Genomic DNA, 22914 nt, shown 5'->3' with positions numbered 1-22914 from the left:
TGGAGAGTCCGCCTGCCGATGCAGGGGACGCGGGTTCGTGCCCCGGTCCGGGAGGATCCCACGTGCCGCGGAGCGGCTGGGCCTGTGAGCCATGGCCGCTGGGCCTGCGCGTCCGGAGCCTGTGCTCCGCAACGGGAGAGGCCACAGCGGTGAGAGGCCCGCGTACCGCAAAAAAAAAAAAAAAAAAGCACCTCATGAGACCTTAAAAAGAAATCTTACCTTCCTCTTGAACAAGGCAGGGCAGGGGGAGGGTGGGACGGGAGGCGGACCTCGAACACCATTTAGGACCACAGGCACTGGGAGACTGAGGCGCTGGTCTGAGAGGCCGGTGCTGACTGTCCTCTCCCCGCCCCCAGGCCCCCTGGAGAGCCGCAGGCATCATTCCTACTGCAAATTGTATGGGGCCACGAAACTTCAGGGGTGCTAGGGATCCTTATCGTAAATACCATCGCTTAGTTTGCCTGTTTTTCCACCAGAGTGGAATTCCCCAGGGCAGAGTCTGTGTCTGTTTTGTTCCCTGCTGAATCCCCAGCGATCAGAGGAGGCCTGGCACACAGTAGGTACTTGAGAAATACTTGTTGAATGAACCACTTCAAGTTTAGGCTGTACACAGCCTGGGTCAAGAGGAGCAAATTCCCCAGACCCGTCTCGCCTGGACTCGCTCCTATGTTGGCTAAATACTGTGTACTTACGCTGCGGTGCAAGATGCTGTTTCAGACGCACAGATAATACAGCTGCACACACACTGTGTGTAAGAGCCACTGCCAGGTACGGCACATACAGGAAATCTACCAGCATCACTAGGCTCACCTTTTAGCTTTATTGTTCAAAATAAAGGAAAACACCTAACGTCAGCACTTTAAAGCAGAAGTATTTCGCCTTTGGGTTTGCTGACACGAGAGGAAAACTTCTTCCTGTAGACAAATCCTACCGTATCCTATGGCATTCGAGTCCTGGTTTATGGTGCTGAGATATGACAGATTGTTGCTAATACGGTTTATCTCTGACCCAGGTTTCCCCAACTCCGGAGTCTCAAATCATCCGATCTGAGTTGATCACGCGGAAAAGAGCGCGTGTAAAGTCTGTGTCACTGTGGTCCATGTGGCACCTTTGGCGTCGCCCATACTTTGGAGTCGGCGTGGCTAATGTGGGCTGAAGTAAGTTATTCAATAGCAAGATCTGAGTCCAGGGTCCAACTCTTATCAGCCACGAGACCTTGCGAAAGTTACATATCTTGTCATCTATGTCATGAAGTAGAGACACTGACCACACAGGTTCTAAGGATTATGCAAGAGAATACAAGCTGGGCTTTTCTCAAGCTGTCACTTTCTGCTAGAAACAACTTTCATGGCTCCTGGACCAGGTGGCATCGGTGGTGATGACTGCTTCCCAGAGGGTCAGAACTAAGGAGGTCACGTCACACACGGCCAAGAGTCCTTCCTACGACATGCACACAGCTTACTAATGGTAAGGAAGGTACAGAATAGAAAGGTTTCGAAGCAAAACCGTTCTACGTTCGAGAACCAGTCATTTAATCACTTAACTGTAATTGTAATTAGTCCTTTCACTGTAAACACATACTGTGTCTGAGGCTAATTTCTTGGGAGAATGGAGATGGGGACAGGTCTTTGAAAGTGGGCTCAGGACTGACTGTCTTGGGCAGGCCTGAGGTCAGCCTGGACTCAGCTCACAGTACTACAGGTCAGGACAGGAGGGACCCCCAAGGCGCAGTGTCCTCCCATTTTTGTATGTGTGTCGGTCAGCGGCCACGGCTCCTAGCTGCGTAGAGAGCCTGGGGAGAGAGCATTCCTGGGCGTGGGGGACTCCGCATCCCCTCGCGGGGCTATCCTGAGGGCTGGGGGTGGGGCGGCGATGGGAAAGGGTGAGAGGTCAGTGAACCTTCCCTCCCACTAGGCTCGCCGATCTGTGGCTGGCACACCGCTGCTGGCCCAGAGATCTCTTCTGAGGGGTTTTATGCCGGGGTTCAATTTGTCCCATTTAATCCAGCAAATGCATATGCTGTGCTCCTTCTGCAAGAGAGTGTGCAGTGTTAGGTGCAGAGAAAAAATATCTTTCGATTCTCTTTTATTTCTTCAGCCTGGTGTGAGACCAGGGACGTGGGCCCTATTTTAGGCATTCTGCTGCCGGGACAAGAAGACCTCTTACTTCCTAACTCCCTCAAGCCATACCGCCCCGGCAGTTCCTACAGGAGGGTTTAAAGCACCAAATAACTGCTCCACGAAAGAGCAATCAGCGATGCCAGTCACAGCGCCCCGAAGGCCAGGAATCAGCTATTTGAAAAAGTCCACCTACAGAGGCAACATTTAAAGAGAATCTATGAGACGAACATCCCACCAGACATTAGAAGTTCTGCTTTGGTGCTTTTGGGAAGATCCATTCTCTCAAAGAATTAGGCTGCTGCCTCTTACTGATAAAAGTAAATCATTTCGTTGCATTTTAACCACCCTATAGGCCTGAGCTATTTCATCCATTAGGTATGGTGTATGAGCTTTTTAAGGGCCTTCAAAAATATTTAAGAACTGGGAAAAAGCCTTAATAGAGTGGGTTCCACTGCATTAAAATTTTATGCAATATAAAATTGTTCACTGCAGGTGTTTAATTAGATGTCAACAAAAACTCATGCTACATGGGACTGACACATACACACCACTACGTATAAAACAGATAACTAATAAGGACCTACTGCACAGCACAGAGAACTCTGCTCAATACTCTGTAATGGCCTATATGGGAAAAGAATCTAAAAAAGAGTGGACATATGTATAACTGAGTCACTTTGCTGGACACCTAAAACTAACACAACACTGTAAATCAACTACACCCCAATAAAAATTTTTAAAAACTCATATTACATCAATTATTATAATTAATATTTATAGAAACTACATTATGAAGAAAACTGTAGGCTACCCTGGCTTACTTCATAAGAATTCCTGAATATTCATGACTGGAGAAAAATAATAAATCATAAAGCTGGGCCATTTAGCCAATTAATTAAGTAGTTAATTACTTCCAAAAGCAAAATTATAAAAGCACTTTCAAGTATTTCTTAAGCCATCATAGTTCACGTGTGGCGTGGATGCATCTTTCTAGGATTTGTGCAGGAGCCCCCGGGGAGGGCCGATTGGGTCCAATGCCCAGTTTCAACGGATCCCCAGGACAGGTCAACCAGTTTCCTCACTTCCATGGGCTGATCCCGTTTTGTTTACCTTTATCCTTCACTCATTCACTCATCGTTTTCATTCAACAAGTATTTCTTGTACAACTACTACACCTTTATTGAGAAACCCTATCACTTCAAATCCTTCAAAGAGGTGAAAAGACAACAAAATAAAAAAAGGAAATTCCTTCTGTGTAATATTCTAGTCCTTAAATTAGTTCATCTTCCTCGGTCACCCAGAGGTGAGAATAATTTGTGGCCTGTTGAATTCCCTTTTGACTCTTTGACTCCTTTTATTATTATAAGATCACTTCATCCCTTGTTGCAGGGAAAGAGCAGATGAAACTCAATTAAGATGCATCTTTCTCCCTTTGACCTCAACATAAACTGATGAGGGAGGACATTAAACTAACCACCAAAGGCTAGATGACTGACGTTATCCATGACCCTTATCACCATGGAAAACTGGGATGCGACAGTGTCTCCTCCCTAGAACTCTGGTTAGTTACCTCCCGGGGCTGAAGCCGGCCTGAGAGAGTCACCCCAGGATCATGCAGCAGAGAGCTCGGGAAACACAGAAAGCGCCTTACAGCGTGGGAACCGCAGGCGCTGCTCCGCCGAGCCCCACCGAGACTGCTCTCATCCGACACAGACGCCTGTGACGAAAACAGACTGTCAGGACGGGGCACCTTTCCTCTCTCCATCGGCACCCGGGAAACACTGAAATGTAAGCTGAAGAGGAGTGACACATGCCAGGAACACGTCCTGGAAAACATCACGATGGAAGACATGCAGGAAAGGCTCAAAACCACCTCCACAGGAAAAGACTGTGCAGCAAAAAAACAGGGTCGTGCAAAAGTCCGAGTGAGAGAGGTTTTAGTTGCTGTCAACCAGCTGGCATGCAATGGGATCTCCAACGGATCCTTTAAATCTGTGACTCTGAAAAATATTCCTTGCTAAGTAAAAACTTGTTCATCTAGATTTAAAACGAGCAGATAGTTCAAATATCCCGAATTTTCTCATGGCATCCTCATAGTTGATGCTTAGAAAGTTACTCCAATATGAAGTGACTTTGTAATAAAAATAGCATGTTGATTATAGCTCAATTATTTTATAATTCTTTAAGAATTGCTAACTAGAGAACAGAACATTTCATTAACTTGAAAATCCTATGTTATTAATCACTGAGGGTAAATGAGGGTAAATAGGAGCTTACAATACCATGAATGGAACTTTAATTTTCCCTATTGCTCCTTGAGGACACGGCGGGTTTTGCTGGACCAGTTATACATCTAACTCGTAAGTGTGCAATCTGATGGATATTCAGAAAGTTGTTAACAATAAGAGTATATGGCTGCTTTGAATACTTAAGTTTCCTGCAGGGCATAAGTACCTGGTATTTAAAACTGGAAATTTCCAAGATAATATAACATAATGGATTAATATCTGTTAAGGTTACCAAAGCAATAAAAAGCTACCTTTCTTTTTTGCCAATAGATTAAGTAAATGTTGCCAATACTTTATTCCTAACAATCCTATACAAATCCGTGTCTTCCCCAGCTATTGTCAACTGTCGGGAGAAATAAATCCCAGATCTGGCCAAAGGGGGCTGCAGGTGTAAGCTCCACATAAAGGGGTAATTCACCCCCAGAAGGGCTGCAAACAGGTTAAGTCCACCGCACTCAGAGCAGCTGTTCGGTAGGGGAGGGGCGCGCATGCGCGCTGAGGGGCGGGGGACGGTTAGGCGGGGTGGGGGGTGCGGGGGTGTGTGTGCGGTGCGGGGGTCGGAATGGGCGGAGGGAGCAGGAGCGGGCAAGGGGTTGTGGGAAGCACACGCACCCGGTAACTCCCAGCCGGCCGGGCAGCGCCGTACATATAGGAGGGCTGGAGGATGAAAGCAAATAGCAGGTTTTTAAACCCTTGAAAAAACAGCAACAAATAACAGTGACAAGGTAATCATGACGCTTTTGGTGATCATGATAGCCAAGTTATCGTACGACTGTTAGAAGGAAAAGAAGTCCACAAAGGCACCATGCCTTCAATAACTCTGATGGAAATCCACATTTACAAGAAAAATAAACATGAGATGATTTTTAACTTTAAAAATAGTGAACTTCCACAGAACCTCTGAAATATGGCTATTTTCTGGGCATCTTTTCAGGCATTCCTAGAAGAAAGGGTCGGGGAGTGAGACAGAATGGTGACAACGTCAACGACACCAGCAAGAGCCCAAACCCCCGACTCAAAATCCCAGGTGAAGAAAGCACTTGGGGGTGTTGCATACACAGACTTCCCCACAGGAACAGTGCGGCAGGAATAGCCTGTTTGCTTCTATCAGGGGATCCAAGCAACAGTCTCCAAGATACAGAGGAGCTGTAGGGGGGCTTCAGCTGCCCAGGGCTGGCACGTCTCTGGCACAGGGGAACCCACACCCGAACAGAGACGGAGCCTGTGCGGGGTGTGCTGGAACACAGGGGCAGCTCGCTGGTGTGACCCGAGCCTCACCTCCGAAGAGCATCATAACCTGTTTACCAGCAGAGGCCGCGGAGAGCCCAGGGCAGGGGCCCCACCAGCTGGTCAGGGAACATGCAGGAATAGGGCTGAATCACTCAGCAACGCCAAGGGACACGACAGTGCAGGGAGATGGCAGTTCAACCTCCATAACGTGATGTGTTCTTGGAGCTCGGCCTCTGACATCCTCCTACGGGAACAGGACTCCTATACCTGGAGCTAAAAAAGCCAAGCACCTCGGGGACTGCCTTGTACAAACAGGAAACACAGCGGAGAGCAAGCCAGAGAAGTAAGGCAGTTCTCCCCACTTTCCAAGACGGAGGAGTTAGATTAGGCACAAAAGCCTTCCAAATTGCTTCCTGGATACATTTACAGGAGAAAAATGTTTTTTTAAAAAACAAAGGAAACCCCAAATGGGGAACAATTGCTGGAAAAGGAGGAGAGACCCAAGAGACCAATTTTTTGGACTTGAGCTTTTGAAAATATACATTTAATAGAGCCTCCTTTTCCCTAAACTCCTTTTTAAAAAAAATTATAAGGTCTTAAATTATTTTTGATTTGCTTTAAAAGGATGAGAAAAGTCTTAGCCAGTTAGTCAAGCCAATTGAAACATCTACTAAGCTTTGTTCTTTGGACTTCACATGGAAGAGGTTGAAGTATCCACGTCCATTTAATCAGCAAGTCAAGTGACAACAGAAGGAAAGAAGAGGGAAGAATGATGTGAAAAGGAGGAGGACAGACCCGGTTTCCATTCTGAGCAGACAGGGGTTTGGGAGCAAGGCCACGACTGCGAAGCCCGAAGTCGATGTCGGAGCAGGAAAGTCCCTGTAATCAGAGAAAACGGGCCGGAGGGGAAAAAGGCTCACAGCTTCATTTCATCTCAAAGGCATCACCAATTCACACGAAACTGACTTCTGCAACAAGATGGGTAAAGGACATGCACTTGCAGGGAAGAGAGAATGAGGGGAAGGAATAGACAGCCCAGTTAACCCACAAAACTATCACCTGGGACTAAACTAGGACTTGTGTGTCTACACACAGGCAAAAACAGGTTTCCTTAATTTGAATTGACAGCAAGATCAGTGGGGTTTTGAAGGTCTTTCTGATGCAAATTCTAATTTTTACAGTTTGGTGGGAAAAACTCAAAATCAGGAATTTGCAGAGATAGTAACCTCTATTCTATGTAATAAAATATTTCATTGGAGATGATCTCGGGCTTGGTTCGGTATTTACACAATGCACATGCGTTCAGGATTCATAGAAGACATGATAGAATCAGTGGTACATTTCTGAGACCAAGAATCTGTACGAGATTTCTGGGGAATACTGCTACATAAATTAGCGGTTTCCCCAAATAAAATGTTCTATCCACATTAAAGGACCCTTGAAGAGGAGGCTAGCTGTTTCCGATTTCCATGTCAGCGGTATTCTACTGATCACACAAACCCAGGGCAGCCCTGGAAGCGGATGAAGTAGTTCTGTTCGGGTAACTTGGCGGCACCCTAAGACACTTCCCCATCCTTTCGGGGTCCCGTAACGTGTGCCTGTCGTTCCGATGCCTTGGATCTGGTGCACCAGAATGACCTGAGGGGCGGGCAAGTGGAATCCTGGGGTGGGCAGGGAGAAAGTTTCTAATATTTCAACACAAACCCTGAAACTTGTTCCAGTGGCTGGGAGAATGCCCTGGGCAGAAGCCATTTTGTCAATTAATTTGGGTGAATAATTCACATCCAAGTATTAGATAACTAGCAGCATGTTCTATGTTACAGAAAGTATCTAAGCTTGGAAGTAAAGTTTTCTGAATGACGAAGTGCTCTTTTCAACAGCAAAATCTCCCGCTGAATTAAGAAGATGCACACGATACACAAAAAACTCAAGGTGTCAAAACCCACCAATCCTTTGGTGCTTGCAGTCGATGTTATATTCCGTGAGAATTCACATACTAGGGGGAGGAAGGGGTGGAGTATTTATTACTGTGGGGGGCGGCGGTGGGAGTTTGGGAGGTGGGCAAGCTGGTGGGGAGAGAGAGGGGCTGCGATTCCTGGAACGCCCCCTCCCGCCCCCCCCCCCCCGCAGCAGGAGTAGAAAGCTGGGGGCGGGGATGAGGGACGACAGGGGTGAGGACGAAGGAAGGACTAGGAGTTAGACGACTGCGGCTCTACCTGGTCAGTTTTTCTATTTATTCTTTCTTTCCCCCTACGTATTCTTTAAGATTCAGTTGACATTCTTTGTTATGACACTTCCTGGCAAAATCAGTTTCTGCACGAGTGTGAGGGGTGGGGTGTGTGTGTGTGTGTGTGTGTCTGTCTGTCTTCTGTTTTAGAAGTAAATGCTTCCAGAGGACCTAACTCACCTGCTTGTCTCTGTGACTTCCCCACCTAAAGGAGTTCCCTAATGTTTGCTGAGTGAATACAGATCTCACCTAGGTAAGATAAACAAGCCTTACCTATTAGGGCTCTTAAATAATTGAGAAACATTTGCCTATCAAGATTGGTGTATGTTCTTAAAGTATGGGAAGGAATGTTATTGTGTGGACGTTTGGATTGGATTGGATTTTCATTCCAAGTCTATTCCATCCTTGTGAAATTGCCCCAAGTATGCGTGTACCCTGCGCAAAGTAATTCTGCTTTCAAGAATTCTCAAGGAAAGAATTTCAGGGCTTTCTTCTTTCCCTTTTGATTAATTCCAGCTACTAAACAGCCACATACTTTCTTTCACTGCACCTAACTCAACACCACAATCTGTATTCAAACATTTGAATCTGAATTCAAATGCAAGAGAGTGGGCTAAATCTGAATTAAATATATCATGTTAATTACCACCCCCAAATGGACTTGAACAGTTATCCAAATGAAACTCCACAAAATAGACATTCAAAGAGAAAAGAGAGTGGAATTTACACATACAGGATTGCATGCTACAAAACCTGTAGTTTCTGCAGGGAGGATGTGAAAGATTTAAATGGAAACCAACCAAGGGGTCCTCTCTGGATGATGACAAAGTGGACAATCTGCTGTCACCGCTGTAGCTGGAACTCTGAGCAGCAAAGAAGACAAGGTTAAGTGTGGCGCACTTCCTTACTCTCCCCAAAGCTGTCCCGGTCCAGAGGCAAATATGGAAAGACACAACCGAAGCAGTATTAGTACCCCAGGAACGCCGCCGAGGCAGCTAGAGAACTGATACCCTCTACTACAGCACAAACTCTTAACCCCTAGGGGTGGGTTCTAAGTTGTGTTTTACTTTTCAGTGTTTGTACCTCAGTGAGGTCGTGTGATTTAACTATTATCATTATTTAACTATTTATATTTAAATTTAGCTATTGTTATTTGTAATTCCTCACTAAATCTCATGATGGACCATCTATAACCTCTTAGTCTAGACTTTCTGTATGACATCTCTTCTTAGGTAACTAAAATTCCATTTATTGCACAATTTTCGCTCTTTCCTCAGCCCAGCACATCTGAGGGCTGCAGCTCGGCCCCGAAGCCCCAGGGAGGAAACAGACATCATCAGTCTGGCCATCTTGTTCCTGCCCACAGACTGGTATTTCTCACGCGTATGAAATTTCTCATTCCCATCCGATTTTTCTCCAAGCCCATCCTTACACACTGTTCCTGGAGGTTTCTGCTCCTATATAAGATGCTACATTAGAAGTACTTTACTTCGTCCTTCAGTCATTATATTGGGTTGGCCAAAAAGTGTGTCTGGGTTTTTGTAACCCGAACGAACTTTTTGGCCAACCAGTATGTCTCGATTATTTATTAAACCAATTTTATATCCAACTTCACTCTGTGGTGAACAGTTTTATAATCGAGTTCTTTTGTATCTGATTTCTAGGGGCATGACTTAATCTTAACTAAATCATAAGGCACACTTCCACTGTTTCAACGTAAAAATCAAAGATGAAGATATATGGATATACGTACAACGTAGAGCTTGATGCCACCTTGTATGGTCACAAACATGCCGGCAACTACATGTTTGGGATGTTCTAGAGAAGAATGTAGTATTGGGTAGAAGTTGGACTAAAGAACTTCTAAAGTAGCTTCCAACTCTGAACTATGATTCTCTGTGATCAATATGGTGAAAGTACGCATTTAGGGTGAAAAGTTACTAACTAGTCCATTTAACCCCAGCAAGCAGTCGGCAGCCATCAGAGCTCCTGTCCTATAAAGCCAGCACTAAACAGCCCTCAGGGATGCTGAGCACAGGAAGCTATAGGATGTCAACATCCTATAAGAAGAGAATGGATGTTGCTTTTGCTTCTGTCCCGGGAGTGCTGTATTACCTTAAAGAAAAACATAGCAGAGCTTGAGAAAGTCCAAAGGCTGTCAGTGCAAAAGGCAACATACACAGGAAGACACAGCCCTTCAGCCGGGAGGATTTTTTTAGTTTGGAATGAGAAAAGCTTAGCTGAAACAGGAGTGTATGCAGTCCTTAATAGGAAGGAGAAGGTAAAACCTGACTAGCCTGTTTCAGAATGCTAAGAGGGTGACCCGTTACCCCTTTGAAACCTGAAAATATAAAATATAAAAATATATAAACCTGAAAATATATTAAACGTATATATGATATTGCTTAATATAATTAAGGCTAATGAAAAGAAATACTGTTTTATACAGCTAGTCAAATTTATTACTACAAGAAAATAAATGAAGCAAATGCAGGAAGATTTTAGATAATTTAATGTATAAGAGATCTGCAGCGGGTCGGGAAACTGAATTAAAATGTATCTGGTTTAACCATCTGAAACCCCCATGACCTCCTCCTCCTCGGTAAACCCTGAGACCTCCCCCACTCCTTCCTGACTGCCCCGCTGCGGGTTCATTTCTTCTTCTCTCTCCCCCTGGATGGCATCCCTCTCCTCTTCTGCTTCCTACCCTGGAGCTATGAGCTCTGAGAGCAAGTGTTCAGCAAAACACAGGCTCTAGGGTATGTGTCCTTGAAATTACAAATGAGAGAGGTGGACAGCAGTGGGAATGTTGAATTTAAGTATATTTGAGAGTGGAACACTCTTCATATGCACATTACCCACAAACAACCCAGGGCAATAAAATAAGGAAGGAGCTAGTACTTAATTCGACCTTTTAATACCTAAGAGATTCCTTTCAATGTTGATCTCTTACCTTAACACTTAGAATGTTAGAAGACGAACAGTCTAAGATCGCTAACCAACAGAAAAACATTAGCTTTCATTCTATCATGCACACACATACACAGAGAACTACTATAACACAGAAAAGAACCAAAGAAGCTAAATTTAGCGATATTTTTAAAAAGCTTTGCAGCCATCTGTTTGAATTTTGTGTCATGCAAATTTTCTAACCCTGCCAGATCTTCTATTCAGGGACTGTGATCCGTATAATTCTCCATCATAACCATTTGTCTGTTTCAGCGAAGAAAAGGAGAAAAAGGGACATCAGTATACAAATGCAGACACAGGTACAGATCAGCAGGGAAGAAGTAGCCAGATATAAAGAGAGATCTTGGAGTGGAGCGGATGGACACGGCCAGGGTAGCACACATCCCGGCAGGCCCCCCGCTGCCTCCACGCTCCTGATCTGCTTGACTACACCTCAGGAGAAACCAGCCCCGTCGGCGGATCACGTCACCCTCTTAGTGTCACTGGTGACCACGGGGCACTCACTCGGGGACGGGAGGAAATGCCAAGTCCCCATGGAGTGAGGTGCACGGGCCTTGGGTGCACTTGCTTTCCTGGGCAGTTTTTGGTTCCAGTTTTGTGCCGATGATGCGCGAATCCCAGCCTGTGAGGAGCCCGGATGCCAGGCAACGTGGTCTGATGACCTCCACCTGAGTCAATTCGTCCTGGGTTCTTGGTTCAGCATGAAGTCCTTAAAAACCACGGCTCATTATGAAGCTGTATTCAGAAGATTCAGAGAGAGCGTCTACTCGATTTCTAATTAAATGCAAACGCTCGTCATGGAAAAAATGTCTATCATGGCAGTATAGCCTCTCTATCAGTTTTTCATTCATCCAGTCCTCCTATTTTATTTTTCAAAGTGAAATCTGAGCACATATCTCATGGTTTCATAATTTGTTCTCCAGAAAAAAAGAGAATGATTAAGTTCAGCATATGCTTTCTCCCTTCTCTTCCCGATTCCCAGCCAAAGCTCAGGCTCTAGAAACTGCTCTCATTCACCTATAAGGAAATTTCTGCTGATTCAAGATAAGAGCTGCCAAGTATCAGGGACATAACCAGCTCCTGAGACAGAAAAAGGAGGAGCAGTCCCCACAACCGCTAAAACTGGAAGGAGATGCCAGGGGATCATGGGCCTGAGTCCAGATTCCAAGTAGAAGCTTCGTCATATGACTTTAGGCAAAGTTATTTAATCCGCCGGAACCTCTACCTCCTTGGCTCTGAAAACGTGCATGGTAATAAATACTTTACAAGGCCATTGTGAGGATTAAAGCTGATTCAAATGAGTGCCCAGATCAGTGCTGACTGTATGGCTAAGTGCTTGGTACCGAGGAAGGACAGCAGGACACGTTGCCTTGTTAAAAGTTCGGGGGAGGGGAGGCGGTTCAGCACATACTATGCAGCTTTGACGCTGATGAAGAATAAATATATGGATTTCCAGGCAGATTATAAATCCAGCTTCATGAAACTCTGACTATAAAACTGTGTATACTCACTTGTGTTACAATTCAAAAGCAAGTCTATTCGAAGTTTCTGAATGAAAAAGAGTATGTAGAAATCCTTCAAAATTAAAATTTAAAACTATGAGTACATTAAGACATTTCTGAAATAAATTTGATAGTAAAAAAACTTTGGAGATGGGCAGGAATTTTATTCAGTCTAATTTCCTGTTTTTCTCTCTCTCGGGAGAAATAATCTTGCATGTCAAGGACTTGTATATTTCAGACCTCAGTCTTATTCCTTTGACACCTGTTTAGAGGCTAGTTTCTGGAAAAAATTAATATTGAAGGCTAACATCAATCAATTTTAGATGATTTTTACCTTGCTAATAAATAAGGAAGAAAAATGTATTACATATATAAACCCTCTGGCTTTCCATTGTTGCTTATAAAATACATACTGCTGTAGATGGATTTTTCCTTTTTGATCTTCTCATTCTCTTAATTAGCCTGCAGCGTAAAGCAGAGGGTGGGTGAAGGTTGGGAGAGCAAATGCCCGCCTTCAGTTGTCCCTTTCTCTTCTGGCCTTCCATGAAAATGCAGGAAAAACCCTTCTTTTGAAGGCTTTGTGGAACGTCCACACTTTTCTGTCGTAATGAAACTCTGTCATAGGGAATGTATCCCTACACCGTATTCCCGAATCTGCAGACCTCACCAACATCATCTCTGTGGTGAGAAGTACTCTGACCTTCTTAAATAACACACCAACTTTCTCCTCTTGGGGAGTTTTTCTGTGTTGGATTCAGATGGGTGGAGCTGTTTTTAGTGGCACAAGAGGGTAATAAGGAGAGTTGAAAATTAACTGTGACAACATTAGAATAAAAAGTCCACAGAAGGCATGTATCACCTTCATCTTAAGTCAGGTCTCGGATGTTCACCTAGCTTTGTTTTACAGAATTTTTTTCCCACACTCCTCAGACCCCCTGCATCCTGGTCACGGGGCGTGCTTCCCATCCTAGGACATCGGAATACCCAGAGGCCCGGGAATATGCATTTTAACAATGAGTCGCCCCAGGTGACTCTGACATATAGTAACATTGAGAAGCACTGCTCTAAGACAGAACAAAGTAAAGACATTCACCAAAATCAGCATTTTCTAAAAGAGGGTAAGTAAGATGTAAGAATAAATGTCCCGGCAAAACCAGTTATTCTAATGGTGACTTGTGATTAGTCAGAACGTTACCGACTGCATGCAGTGCTGTCAAAGCATAACCAACTTCACGCGGGACCACGCCAAAGGCAACTGTTATTATTTTAACGAATAGTTTTAGGTGTTCTTCTACGGAGTCAGAACAGCACCTTCAAGGGCATTAGAGATGGGAAACAAAATAAGAAAGGCAAAATCAGAGCTTGGAAGTGTAATCCTTGACACATTCAATTTAGTTTTAAAGTGGAGAACAGCAGCCTCACCAGGAGACTCCGGGCACAAGTGAGCTGTGCCGATGTACGGCCCTGTTAATTATCATCTTAAGGGTAAAAATATATTTTAAAAACCGAAGTTTGCTAGATATTTTTTCAGTGCAATGGAATGAATGAAGCACAAGATCCCTTTGGGAAAAGTCCTTCACGTGAAGAAGTGTATAATCCGCTATAATAATTTCGGTGCTGAGTCACTTTAATGCTGAGTGTGATTAATGCTGGTGAGATTACATTTTTCTTCCTTTTAGTGTAATGTAAGTTTACAGGTTTTCAGAAAGCATTAAGGCATACAAACTCTTCCAGATGGATGTAAGAAGGGAAATTCTGAATTTAAATCTAAAGGCTTCGTTTTTGGTACTGGACTTGGGGTCTTTCTCAAAGAGCACTTTCTGGCCAAAGAGCCATCTGGGACATTTAATTTGAAAGGATACAGATTAGAAAATAATAAATGTTTCATTAGATAAAATGACTTTAAATTCAATCTTTTAAAGGAAGTGTAGAGGCTTGGGAATTCTTGATGTGATTTGAGCTCCCTGAAGAAGACACCATCTTCCCCATCTGGTGTCTGCAGCTGCTACCCAAAGCCTGGCAGACAGCCGTGTTCACGGGCCGCCAGGTGCGGGAGATGGTCAAGCACCCGCACCTGGGTTCCAGACCCGCCCATGAGGGTCAGAGCTGTACCCAGGAGGCTCTGGGAAGAAGAGAGCTCACCGTGGTGTGTGCACCTGCCCTCTGGCTCTCAGTCCCCAGGTAAGAACAGGTGCGTCTCTTAAGGCATGTGTGTCTTTTAAAACAAAGGTGTGCAAATGCTCGTGAGATTAGTGGAAACACCACAGGTTATTATCCCCCCGCCACACTATTAGGATCAGGCCACACGTCTTCCCAATCATCTCACCCAAGCGTAGGGACCCCCGTACTCCAAGTCAGGCTGCGACTGTCCGAGGGGGGATGGAAGAGAAAAACAACAGAAAAGAGTTGCCCAAAATCAATTAAAAAGCTACGTAAGGCGTAACAGAAACAAAAAACAGGCAATCTTGAAAATCTTAATGAAATTAAATTGTTTTCATGACTTCTAGGATCTCATATGTATTTACAAACGCAATTACATTAGCATTACCATGAAATCCATTAGCATTAAATAAAACTTCCAAGGCAGATGTTGCTCTAATTCATGGAATCTGAAGCAGTCCGAGCAATGCTTTCTCCTCCTCTGCCTAAAACATTCTATTTATATCAGGCAAAAGGTCAACAGACGTGTCACTCTCAAATTTTTTTTTTTTTTTTTTTTTTTTAGTGGTACTCGGGCCTCTCACTGCTGTGGCCTCTCCCGCTGTGCACCACAGGCTCCGGACGCGCAGGCTCAGCGGCCACGGCTCACGGGCCCGGCCGCTCCGCGGCACGTGGGATCTTCCCGGACCGGGGCACGAACCCGTGTCCCTTGCATCGGCAGGTGGACTGTCAACCACTGCGCCACCAGGGAAGCCCACTCTCAATTTTTAAGTAAAGAAAGTTAAGTACTTATGATATCTAAATCTAGGTTTTCTGAGAATGTCCATACAAACGCTAGAAAAAAAACTTCCATTTTTAAGGGTTTAATCATCACTGTCAGTGGAGTGAAGAAGGCCTGTATTTTGAGAAAGTCAAGAGATAAAAGATAGGGTCTTTGAACTTTGCAAATGAAAGATTTCCAAATATTAAAATATGAAAAACAGCAGAAACTGGCCCTATGCAGAGATGGACTGAGATGAGCCGCCCTGGCGGGGGAGGCGCAGTGGAGAACCCTGCTCGCCCACTAACCAGGAGAGGCCACTTCCGGGCCCCCGAGGGGCTCTGGGATTGATGCTGTCACAGAACCCTGGCCCTGGGCAGGCCTCCTCGCTGCTCTGGGCTTGTTCTACGTCTGTAAAAATTAGAAGGTTTGACTCTTATCCCCAGGATCCAAGTTCTGTGAGTTTTAAAGAGAGTTATTTCCTTTAGATCATGTGTATCACGTGAAAGAGCAGGGGAGCGTGCCACCCGTCTAACGACGAAAACCCATCCACTGCTGACTTTCCACCTTCTCCCCGTCTCTTACTTTACTTAGCACCCTAATTGTGGAGCTCCTCCATAAACTTTTATATCCTAAAACAAATAGGCTTGTATCTTGGCAAAGAATGGTGTCCGGCACAGAAATCTAGCTCATTTCTGGTTAAAATCGTTGAAAATGAAATAGATGCTATAAACACCCAAACAATCACTAATAATACAATCGTTTTAAGCTCTTTGGGGTCAGGAAACCCTCTGAGAATCTTAAGAAAGTAACAGATTATTTTCCCAGAAAAATGCAAGTACAAACAAAATCTTGAATACAATTTCAAGGAGGATCGCAGGTGGAAAATGCTGTTTTGAAAGAGAGTTTGGGTTCTTTCTCCAGTCTCTCTCCTATTCTCTCTTGAGCCCCAAACAGTCAGGTTTTCCCCTCACTGTTTCCATCAAAAGTGCCCGTGTGGGCTTCCCTGGTGGCGCAGCGGTTGGGAGTCCGCCTGCCGATGTAGGGGACGCGGGTTCGTGCCCCGGTCCGGGAGGATCCCACGTGCCGCGGAGCGGCTGGGCCCGTGAGCCGTGGCCGCTGCGCCTGCGCGTCCGGAGCCTGTGCTCCGCAGCGGGAGAGGCCGCAACAGTGAGAGGCCCGCGTACCACACACACACACAGAAAAAGTGCCCGTGTCAAGCTCACCAACGCCTTGGCCGATGGTCATGTGAGTCCTGTGCTCACATGATCGCTCCCCTTCTCCTTGAAAAGGTATCTTCTTCACTTGCTTTCAAGGACCCGACCTTCTCCCGCGCCTGCTGGACAGCTATAATTTCTGACCCTTGTCTATCGATTCTGCAAACTGAGTTTTGCATTGATAATGTTTAGGTTACATAAATCTTACTTCCTCTTGCGTGAATCACGTCAGAGGGTATGTGAGGAAGTTACAACTACATGGCGAAGGAGAAAGTTTCAAACAGCAAGGAAGCTCTTTAACTGGCTTCACCTTTGAACCGTAACTTTCCGGCAAAACCACGATGGATATGCTTTTGGCACCTTCAGGACAGTGACAATGGTTAACAGCAAAGCAACAGTGAACAGCCATCCTTCGGTATCTGTGGGGGGTTGGTTCCAGGACCGCCCCAGATACCAGAATCTGCAGATGCTCAAGTCCCTTATATAAAATGACGTAGTATTTGCATATAACGTACACACACCCTCCTGCACACAGTCAGTCATCTCTAGATTACCTGTAACACCTAATACAATGTAAATGCTACATGAATAGTTGTAAATACAATGTAAAATGCTATGTAAATAATTGCCAGTTCAAGTTTTGCTATATGGAACTTTCTGGAATGTTTCCCTCCGAATATTTTTAATCCGTGATTGGTTGAATCATGCAGAACCTGGGTATATGGCAGGCTGGCTGTATCACCTTTATAGTTTGCTGTTACAAACAGCTAAATTAAATGTACATTTGGTGTGTATATAGGAAGGCTAGGACTTACATCATGATTTAATTGCCACGGTGATTAAAAACAAGCCTTCTGCCCCATACAGCCCTTCAGTAGAATGGAGTGGCTGCGCTGAGACTGAACTGTTACCAGCAGAGAGATGCAGCTTTAATCCAGGGGTAGCTACACTGACACGCTCGGGTTCATTCACTGACTTAAAGGACTAAGCAAAACGCGTTTTTCTCGACTTCACTTCCCAAAGCATATGCCTCGTTTCCAAGTATAATTATGAAGATTTTTGGAATGTTTAAGGAATAATGTGTATTCGTGCTTGTCAAGCATCAGGCTGTCAGTGGTGAGGAGACTTCATTACAGCTGATGAGAGGAAAGGCTCCCGAGGCCCCAGGCTGGATGGATTCAATGTGCTCCGGTTTCCTGCCGGCAGCGCCTACCGCCGCTTTCAGGGAGCTCTGGGAAACGTCTCTGAGTAATAGTTACTTTAACTGAGATGCCAATTTGCTGGGAAGCACGTGGACGTCCATTGGGACAGAGTGAGCCTTCAAGCTGCCCTTGACCACGCTGGCAGTGAGGCCACTTCCTCTAAACGGGGCAGTTTTGTGATGTGGACCAACAGGAAGAAATGAGGAGCTCCACTCTGGGGAGGAGGACACAACAAGACTGCTTTACGCTCACCCGCAATCTCTCTGCATCGCAAAGAAACACCCCACCGCTGAATAGATTTGAAAGAAGCCCCTTAGTTAGATATTGACTATAAGGCTACAGGGATAATGAACAAGAACTTTGAACGCAGGGATGGAAGCAGGGCCGGGAACGTGGACACAGACTGTACCATGCAAACTCAACCACCGTCCTGGTTACTGACCCTCAGACTTGCGCGGCTACCCGCTGACATGCGCTCATCTTCATCAGACGCCTAGTAAAAAGAAAGGATGAAAACCACCGTGAGGAGATGACGTAACAGACACAGAGAAACCAATGACAGCTCTCAGAGGGAAGCGGCTGGCCCGACACATGGCAGGGGGGGCAGCTGAGGCCCCTCTGAAAGTCTCAGTGCACGTGCGTCTGCGTTTTCGCCACAAGGGCTTTGTTTGTGCACCTCTGTTTAACGGAAGACTGTTTCTGGATACCATGACTTTAATTTCACTCCAGTGATGCTGTTCACTGCACTGGTAAAGCTACAAACACGTAGCTTAATGCGTATTACTCTGCAGGTTATTCATGGGTATTCAGCAGCGAAAAAAGCATTCAAACTGTCATGAATACATTAATACTCAGAAAATTTGCAGACACTCTCCCCTCACCAAGGTCAGGTCAAAATGCTAAAAGCTGAGTTCACAGTCTTTGTTTAGGTAGCAGTATCAGGGTTAGTTAATTTCTTTCGTAAGTATCATTAAGATATAGATACAGATCTATAGATAGATGTATGTACACACAGATAGATGGATAGAGAGACAATTTATGTATTTCAGCCATTAAAACTGCAAATCGGACTTCAGTCAAAACGCCGAGGTGACGAACGAACACAGTACTAACCGAGGTGTTTCTCCTGGATCTACGGGAGGCGCGCTCACTGTCTGCCTACCAAAGCAACGGAGGAAACAGCACAGAAAGGTTAGGGGAGGCACAGGAGAAGGCTTACATACTCCCTAATACAGTATTTCTGACATAAATGTCAAACAAATATCTTCTTTGCTTTTGCTTAAAGGCTTCAATTAAACCACTGGGGGAAAATGTTTTCTTCTAAAAGTGGGGGGCGGGGGACTTAAGCACACAAATAATCATCATATTTCATTTTGGCTTTAAAAACAAGTGTGTGTTGGGTGAAAAGCAGGGTCTTAATTTTTTCCGAATCGAATGTGGTCCATTTAAATCAGCCTACTTTTCTTCTTACATTCAAAACCTTACTCACTTCTCTTCAGGAATCGGAAGAGAAATCATTTTCGTAAGAGATCCAATACGGATGCCACCCTATCTACTATATTTTGTGCATTCTAAGGGGCTCCGTTTTGCATTTGGACGTCTCTGAAGTTGGGGCATATCTTATGATCAGAGTTGCTCACGATTATAATTCGCAACCTTTTTTTTCTTTCTCAGTGGTATATGAGACACTGACACATCTTTTAACTGTGTCTTACGATTTTTAAACATACATCTGCCTGTGCCATATAAACTTAGAGTGATGGCTTACACATAACAGAGGCTGAAGTTAATAATTTTTTAAATAGAGGAATTGTGTGCTCTTTATATTTCAACAACTGTTTTCTTGTATATTATACACAGATCTCTGAATGTTAGGTAATTTTATACTCCCTTAGATTATTTTATGTGTAAGGGACATCTAGTAGGACAGTTCCATACTGGTCAGGTTCTCAAATGCTACAGGAATGTGATGATGTCCATGAGGCCAGTCAGCAAGGTGACAAGGACAGGGAGATGTGGGGGGCGCTCAGGTGGATGAATTCGTGAGAGGAGGCATGGCGCCGTGCTCCCTCGGGACCAGTGGACAGCTCTTGGAATCCCCCCTCTTCTAGAGCCTCCCGACGGGGGGCAAGAGCTCCCCTTGGGAGGGTCGTAAGGACAGGGGTATCGTGAGGGGCGGGCCAGCTCTTAACCGGCTAAGGAGGACAGCTAAGTTGTGCCAGGAAACAGGGTGAGAAGGTAAAGGAATTTTCTCAGCAGAGGACAGTGGTTTCTCAGGCACAGAGGATGGGGTTGTGGGCGGGGGTACCCAGCAGCGAAGTACAGAGGTTGGAATGGGGTGACCGGGCAGCTGACTGCAATCGTGAGTGAAGGAAATGCAGCACCACGCGTCCCCCTGGATTCCGACTGGAGCTGGCTGGACCGGAGGCTCGTGGGAAGGTCCTCGCGCCGGAGGCACACGCGCAGCCCGAGTGTCCCCAGTGGGGAGTCCACTGCAGAGGAGATCGGGGTCGGGACCCTCACAAACGCCGGCCTGGAAGCTCCGGGAGCCAGCTTCTACTGAACAGACCTGATACCAACCCTGGCCAGGGCACCTTCTGACCAGGCTTCACGTGGGATGTAGACACCCAGGCCAGATGCAAGCGTGCCCAGCAGGAAATCGCTCACTATCAAATTAGGGTGCAACAGGGATCTAGCCATGTAATTAAACGGTGGAAGAATCCAATTACAGACCATTTAAGCTTTAAAAAATCAGATTCAAGGCCTACCATCCATTGCTCGATGTCGCCCCACTTTGTATCCAGCCCATAATATTTCTACAGATGGAAGGGAAAGAAAATTAGGCAAGAAGTGCAACAGTAATCACACAGGACACTGTTCTGACATGCATTTCCAAAGTGCTGCCAAGCCTCAGGGTTAAGGCGGCATGCCAGGGCAAAGCAGGGAAGTACATGGTCAGGCTCTGACCCCCACGCAGCCTGTGAGCCTGTTAAGACAGACCCCCCCCCCCGACCCGCTCCCTCGGGGAAGACAAGAGAGCCCAGGAAAAAGCAGTCTGGGGCGAGGGGGTGGCCTCCGTGGAGACCAGGAATCAAACTGAGCCCAGCAGCTTTCAAGTCCCTCTGTAAGGCTGCCCATGCCTTCAGAGCAGGCGTACTGCAGGAATAAAAGCACAATTTAAGAGAAGCCAAAGCCGTTCCCATGTTGCTACGACAGGAACGAGACCACCAGAGGAGAGGGGGAGAAGTGGAGTGCTGCCCCCAGACTTCTGGTACACTCGCTCCGGCTATCTGATAGCCGTGCTAAATTTAGGCCCTCGAGAATTTCTGGGCTGTGGACGTCTTTATAACACGCCACTGACGGCAAGGTGACCAAAGCAGGCTGTTGAAGAAGAGGTCTTGGCCCAGAGAAGAAAAGTTCTGCTTGGTGGTTTGTTTTTTGTTTTTGTTTTTGCGGTACGCGGCCCTCTCACTGTTGCGGCCTCTCCAGTTGCAGAGCACAGGCTCCAGACACGCAGGCTCAGCGGCCATGGCTCACGGGCCCAGCCGCTCCGCGGCACGTGGGATCCTCCCGGACCGGGGCACGAACCCGCGTCCCCCGCATCGGCAGGCGGATTCTCAACCGCTGCGCCAACAGGGAGGCCCCAGGAGGGAGAATTTAACAATGCTTTAAAAATTCAAACAATACAGAACCCTAATATCCGAAGCACATAAGCCAAATCTTTTTCTGTAAGTTCCTTTCCTTAGACTATAAATCGAGAAAGGAAATAAACGTAAACACTTCCTAAAGTCATGTTTTAACATCAGTTTAAGTGAAACGCAACGGCTTAAAGCTATTCTGCGTTCGATTCCCGTTAGCCCCGCTCTCACTGTCAAATTCCAGATATGAAAATTTGATGCCATCAACCCTCCTTTATCTCATGGCTTAACTGAAAAGACAGAAAGAAAATGTGGTTTTTAAAAAGGAGGGGCCTATAGAAAGTCACAAAACGTAAATTCCAAAAGACGTCTGTGTTATCCGATTTTCCATTTCCATATTTCCCTCTTTGGCCAATTCTATACCCCCATCAAATACTTCATTCTACCTATTGCTCTTTTTAGGACAAAAATAAGAATCCGTATTTAAAGGCTTGCATCGAGTCCACAGGTGGCCTTATGAAGAGTTGCTGTAACTCTACAGCTACATCTCCGTCCCGTCCCGTCCCGTGGAGGGAGGGCACCCCGGGAGCAGGAAGTGCGGTTAACAAGCAGTCCCGCTGTTAGCTAAGCAGTGGCAGCACAGCAAACTCTAGAAAGTGTACGATATTGCACATGTCAACTGCTGCGATTAGCCAGTGAGTCATGCGGAAGGAAGCAAAAGGCAGACAAATGCAGAAGCGCTCGACTTTCAGAAACAGCTTTGATTCCGCAGCAGAGAAACCGTGATGGATGTAGCTGATGGGCTAGAACAGAGCCTTACTGCTTCCTTTTCTGCTTCCTGAGTCTCAGTGACAGGGAGAGCCTTCCCTTCCCTCGGACACATCTTTATTATAAAACTGTGTATCTGTTTCCCACGGAGGGCTTCCTGTACTCCCTCTAGTTGTACTCTGTATACAGATGACCATTCTGACAAAGTTCTAAGGGTGTATCCCTGGTGAGTTGGAAAAAGGAAAGTAATCTCGATCCAGCACCAGACGGGAATGAATCAAAGTGGAAATGACCCGATGGGAGCCCCCTGTCTAGGTTTTAGGCAATTATGTCCTCTGCTCCGTCAGATACTGTGATGGCTCCGAGCCTTGTCTTTTACCTATGAAACTCTTACCTAGGTTCTCTGTATATGGGTTGGAACTCTAGCTTCAATATACATTTCCAAGTGGACCCTGCAAAAACTAACGAAGTCCAAATAGATTCTGGCACTTACTTAAGTGGTTTCTTAACACTCTGGGGGACAGTAGTTATGCAGAGTGAGGGGGGAAGGAAGGAAAGGCAATTAGGAACTGTAGCTGGTAAAGGAATCCGGAAACAGAATTTTAAATTTACTGATATAGGGTGTTTAAAGGGTCGGCATGTTCTAACCTACGAAATTAAGTCACCTTGTTCTGATTTTCTTAGTTGCTCTCAAAGACAAATATAGTCCCTTCTTTATCTATCAACTAAATAAATTTGTAAACACGAAGCTATTACCACAGGTGTTGTAAGTAACAGCAATTCATTTTGGGGAAAGGCTCACTGTATACACTTTCTGTAAGTTCTCAGGGAA

General features: G+C 45.6%; 1 protein-coding gene across 50 annotated transcripts in view; it reads right to left on the bottom strand.

Annotated features, from left to right (window-relative positions):
* The window catches only part of LRRFIP1 (LRR binding FLII interacting protein 1), a 147165-nt gene that overhangs the window by 39025 nt on the left and 85226 nt on the right, over positions 1–22914 (bottom strand). For 12 of the 50 annotated variants that reach the window (XM_059051642.2, XM_067027248.1, XM_067027250.1 and 9 more), the window contains exons 4-6: positions 20445–20492; positions 18790–18834; positions 18119–18169 (exon numbers count right to left, since the gene is read on the bottom strand). The exons of 14 other annotated variants lie outside the window; for them this stretch is intronic. In XM_059051642.2, coding sequence (XP_058907625.1) covers positions 18119–18169; positions 18790–18834; positions 20445–20492 — 144 coding nt within the window. Of the gene's footprint in view, positions 1–3771; positions 3838–5020; positions 5066–6433; positions 6518–8665; positions 8729–11018; positions 11079–14663; positions 14703–18118; positions 18170–18789; positions 18835–20444; positions 20493–22914 lie in introns of all 50 variants that reach the window. 24 more of the 50 variants (XM_059051638.2, XM_067027241.1, XM_067027236.1 and 21 more) reach the window with 9 other exon arrangements.

Source organism: Kogia breviceps, chromosome 2, assembly GCF_026419965.1.
Source record: "Kogia breviceps isolate mKogBre1 chromosome 2, mKogBre1 haplotype 1, whole genome shotgun sequence".
Lineage (NCBI taxonomy): Eukaryota > Metazoa > Chordata > Mammalia > Artiodactyla > Physeteridae > Kogia > Kogia breviceps.
Note: the sequence above shows the minus strand (reverse complement) of the source record. Positions and strands in the feature narration are given on the sequence as shown.